The sequence below is a fragment of the Gossypium raimondii genome, chromosome 1 (genome assembly GCF_025698545.1).
Source record: "Gossypium raimondii isolate GPD5lz chromosome 1, ASM2569854v1, whole genome shotgun sequence".
Taxonomy (NCBI): Eukaryota; Viridiplantae; Streptophyta; class Magnoliopsida; order Malvales; family Malvaceae; genus Gossypium; species Gossypium raimondii.
In genome coordinates, this window is record NC_068565.1 from 24,156,614 (window position 1) to 24,160,921 (window position 4,308).

Consider the following 4,308-nt stretch of genomic DNA (forward strand, 5'->3'; position numbering starts at 1 on the left):
AAATCTTTTTTCAAAAATTATTTCCCAAAAATTATTTTTAGTGATACAAACATTGAATTAATTTTAACATGAACTATCATTTATCAATAAGTATTGAATATAATCATAACATATTGTAGTTCTTAAACAGAACAATATTATTAAGAAAAAACAGTGATAAATCTCGAAAGATAAATAATAGAAAACATTCGCTACCTTTTGACAAAAAAGAAAAAACTGCAGTACTGTTTTACATTTTCAGCTCTACTTCTGAATTTAATGCAATTTGGTTGTCAGCTACTATCCACAACTAAAAATATTTATTTATATAAAATGCAGCCTCCAAGAGAAAAAGATTCCACCACTACTAAACTTCTTACTTAATTTTGTTTCATTCGTTGAAACCTGAAAGCATTAATTAACCTAAGACTTGACCCTAATGGAGTCGCCAACAGATGCAGAATTTGTCAACTTTGGGAAATCTATCATCGTACCTAGTGTTCAAGAGTTAGCTAAGGACCCCATCGCCAAAATCCCACCTAGATATCTCCGCCCTCTTCAAGAACAACCTCACTCCATCTCACCCAATCATCACCTTCCTTCTGTCCCCATCATCGATCTTCAGAAACTTGCTGCTGGGGATTTCGTTGACTCTGAACTTCAAAGACTGCACTCTGCTTGTAAGAAATGGGGGTTCTTCCAGGTAAGCCATATTTTCTCATTACTTGGTATCTCTTGAAATCTGTTAAAGCAAGTCTTTTGTTTATTGCAATAATAGGTAGTGAACCATAGTGTTAGTATATCATTGTTGGAGGATTTCAAGTTGGAGATTGAAAATTTCTTCAAACTACCTCATGAAGATAAGAAGCTTCTTTGGCAAAAACCAGATAACCATGAAGGGTTTGGTCAATTGTTTGTAGTTTCAGAAGATCAGAAGCTAGATTGGTCAGATATGTTTTATATCACCACATTGCCACACAATCTTAGGAACATTGAACTATTTGAAAAGCTCCCCCTTAAGTTGAGGTATCTCCCATGGTTATTTTGAATATGGAATTTGAAACTTTTGAAATAGTTTGATTTTGATTTGCAGTTTTGATGCAGGCAGGCCATGGAAATGTATTCTATTGAAGTGAAAAATCTAGCTTTGAGGATTTTAGATTTCATGGCTAGGGCCTTAAATATGGGCACCGAAGAAATGAGAGAGCTTTTCAATGATGGGATTCAATCAATGAGAATTAATTACTATCCACCATGCCCTGAACCAGATATGACCATTGGTTTCAGTCCTCATTCTGATGCTGATGCTTTGACGATTCTCTTTCAGCTCAGTGAAACGGAAGGCCTTCAAGTCCGAAAAGATGGAAAATGGGTTTCCATTAAGCCACTTCCCAATGCTTTAGTAGTTAACATTGGAGACATCATGGAGGTATATTTCACTTGGTGTTGTGAATAGTCTGAAATCCCATTGACTATATAAAAGGGTCTCCTCTCATGATTATATTTCTCTGGTTTCTCTGTAGATTTTCAGCAATGGGATATATCGTAGCATTGAGCATAGAGCAGTTGTAAACTCAACCAAAGAGAGGCTATCAATAGCAACTTTTTATAGCTCCAAGTTAGACTCGGAATTAGGCCCTGCACTTAGCCTTATTGGTCCCAGTAACCCTGCAATTTTTCGACGAGTCCCTTTGGAGAAATACTTCAAGGAATTTTTTGCTCGGAGACTAAATGGCAAGTCTTACCTTGATTTCATGAGAATTAAAACCGAGGAAGAAAATGAAGATTGTAAAAACAAAACTTGATTCATTAGCCAATTATCAGGAGAAACGTGGATTGAAATGTTAACATATTTACTTAAGAGTAAACAGACCCATGACCAAGGTCGTCTCTAGTTCAAATTTATCATATAGCATGTTCTTTTTATCTCTATAAGCTTATTATTGTAGTATTATTATCACATATCGATTAAATGGCAACGCACACTGTTGTTACTGATACTGGGATCATCTTGCTTCACTGCGAAACAATAAACCAAGCCTGGTATTTTTCCATGGAGTGGAGTCACCATTAAAGGGTTTATGTTGGGGAGAAAAACCATGGGATATACTTGATATCATTGTTGAAACTGTTAGATGTCAAACCGACTTCAAGGTCGGCTAAACATGGATAGCAAGGTGGCAAGAAGTTAGCAATGCAATAATAGCAAAAGATTAGCTTCACTTAAGCGTGTAATAAGAAAAAAAAAATAGCCCAAGTTTGTGTGGTGTGTATATGTGAAGAGTGCATTAGCATAGCATAGTGTAAGAAATAGAAGTGTGGGTGTTAAAGTAGAGAGGAATATTTACAGCAGACACAAAACATTTGTATTACTGTTGTGTAATAGTTGCGTGAGTAATAAAATACTTGTTTAAATCTTGATTTCGTTTATCTTATTCAATTCCAATATGCTATTATCCTATCATATATACATATATAAAATATAAATTTCAATTAAGTTTTAATTAAAAATAAATTATTATTAGATTTATATAAGATATTATTTAGTATAAAATAAATTTTGATTATAAAGAAATGTTTTATAATGTTTTGTAAAAAACTATAATAAAAATAAATAATATTTAAGAAAAATTTACCGAAAGATATTTTATGCTAAACCGTCCAAATATTATAAAGTAAGAAATCAAAATCATTTCCCAAGATACATAGTTTTAACATGCACTACCATTTACTAAAAAATCGTATTTCTTTCTCCTATCGATTCTTAACTAATATGTTACGAACTCAAGATGGATAATATAACTTCATTGATGATCGAGAAAAGAGAGATAATAGTAAAGAAGAGATATCCAGAAACAGAGGAGGAAAGAAGAAACTTAGAGAAGAAAATAACATGGCATTACAGATTGCATAACTCATTCCATATTCTCTACTGTCTCTATATATATGACTAATTAGTTGTAATCAACTCCATGTAATCAGCTAGTGCATGAGGTCTTCGTTTCTGACATGGAGACTGATATGGCACCTGCCGGACTAAAAGCTGTTGCTCTACAGTATTCGTAGTATGATACTAAATAAAGCTAAATAACATATAATTAGGTAAATAACATAGTAATTCAACTCTAATAACTTTTTATTTTGTACACATGAGCACTATCATTATATACTTTTATCATTTGTCATTGTTGTTACATATTTTATAATTTTAATAATTTGTTTGATAATTTGTCATTAAATATACACATTTTATCACCCAACCTAAGTTATTATTTTGGTGACTCCTTATTTTAGAATTAATTTTATTGTTTTTAAAATCTGAATTTTATAGAGAATTGAGTTGTTGAGATAAAACTTAAGATTTCACTTGTAACTCAATTTCATGTACAATTTCATGTAAAAATTTAGATTTAAAAAAAAAATTAGGGAAATGATCCAAAAAGTGCAGTTACCAAAAAATGCATATCAGATGAAGCAGACAGATCCGAGATCAGTAATATAATCAGAGATATCCAACAAAATACGAGAGGCTTCAAAGAAAAACATTTTAAACATCTACCCGGAACTGCTAATCGATTGGCTCATGTTATTGCATCTGAAAGTTTAAAAATAGGAGTAGAAGTGTACTAGTAGGTGCGTTAACGGATTTCGCTGGGATGTCATGGGGCCTTGGGACACATCGGGAACGTGAACTGGATTGAACGAGGGCGTCGTTGTTCTTGAATCGGTGTAGGAGTGCAGAAATGGAGGTCACGTGGGAAAGGGGTCTATGCTCGAGGAACTGATTCGTCAAAGGAGAAAATAGAGAGTTCTAGAAGATGATCTTATAGGTTTCAAATCAGGCTGGATTAAATTTACTGTTTTACTGTTTTTTTTTCAAGGTTTCCTTTTGTGTTTTTCTATGCTACTTTTTGTTGCCGTTGGGGTTTCATGGTTTTGGGCCGCTTAGTTGCGTAGGGCTCTTCTGTTTTGTTTGTTTTGTTTTGTGTTAATAAAATGTCTAGCCCAGTATTATCTCCAAAAAAAAAAACCCCATGTAAATACTGATGTATCTTTGCTTTATAATATATATGATTTAATTTTGCTTTATAATAATATATATGAGTTTTAACAAGAATAAATTAAATATGCATTGTAATTTTTTTTATAAATTTTTAAAATTGTGATAAAAATATATAAAGAATATTAAATATATTTTATAAAATGTTATAAAATTAATAAATTATAATTAAAAAAATAGTTATAAAATTAAAGATGGACAATTTATTAAATATATTGAGGCAGGTGAGATGGGTTTTACCTAAACTTGTCCCTGCCCAATCTGAAAAC

The 4,308-nt window shown here is 32.1% G+C and overlaps 1 protein-coding gene across 1 annotated transcript; it reads left to right on the forward strand.

The window, feature by feature from the left end:
• The first annotated feature begins 327 nt into the window (after positions 1 to 327).
• Positions 328 to 2,409, forward strand: LOC105785448 (protein SRG1). Its single transcript, XM_012611543.2, has 4 exons — positions 328 to 682; positions 758 to 1,005; positions 1,084 to 1,408; positions 1,503 to 2,409. The coding sequence occupies exons 1-4, from the start codon at positions 419 to 421 to the stop codon at positions 1,782 to 1,784; spliced, it is 1,119 nt and encodes a 372-aa protein (XP_012466997.1). The 5' UTR covers positions 328 to 418; the 3' UTR covers positions 1,785 to 2,409.
• The last annotated feature ends 1,899 nt before the right edge of the window (positions 2,410 to 4,308 follow it).

Bases quoted from the DNA above. Each gene is read 5' to 3' on its own strand.
- LOC105785448 (XM_012611543.2), top strand. From the start codon at position 419: ATGGAGTCGCCAACAGATGCAGAATTTGTCAACTTTGGGAAATCTATC. The intron at 683-757 runs GTAAGCCATATT...TTGCAATAATAG, and splicing joins AGAAATGGGGGTTCTTCCAG to GTAGTGAACCATAGTGTTAG. The intron at 1,409-1,502 runs GTATATTTCACT...GTTTCTCTGTAG, and splicing joins ACATTGGAGACATCATGGAG to ATTTTCAGCAATGGGATATA.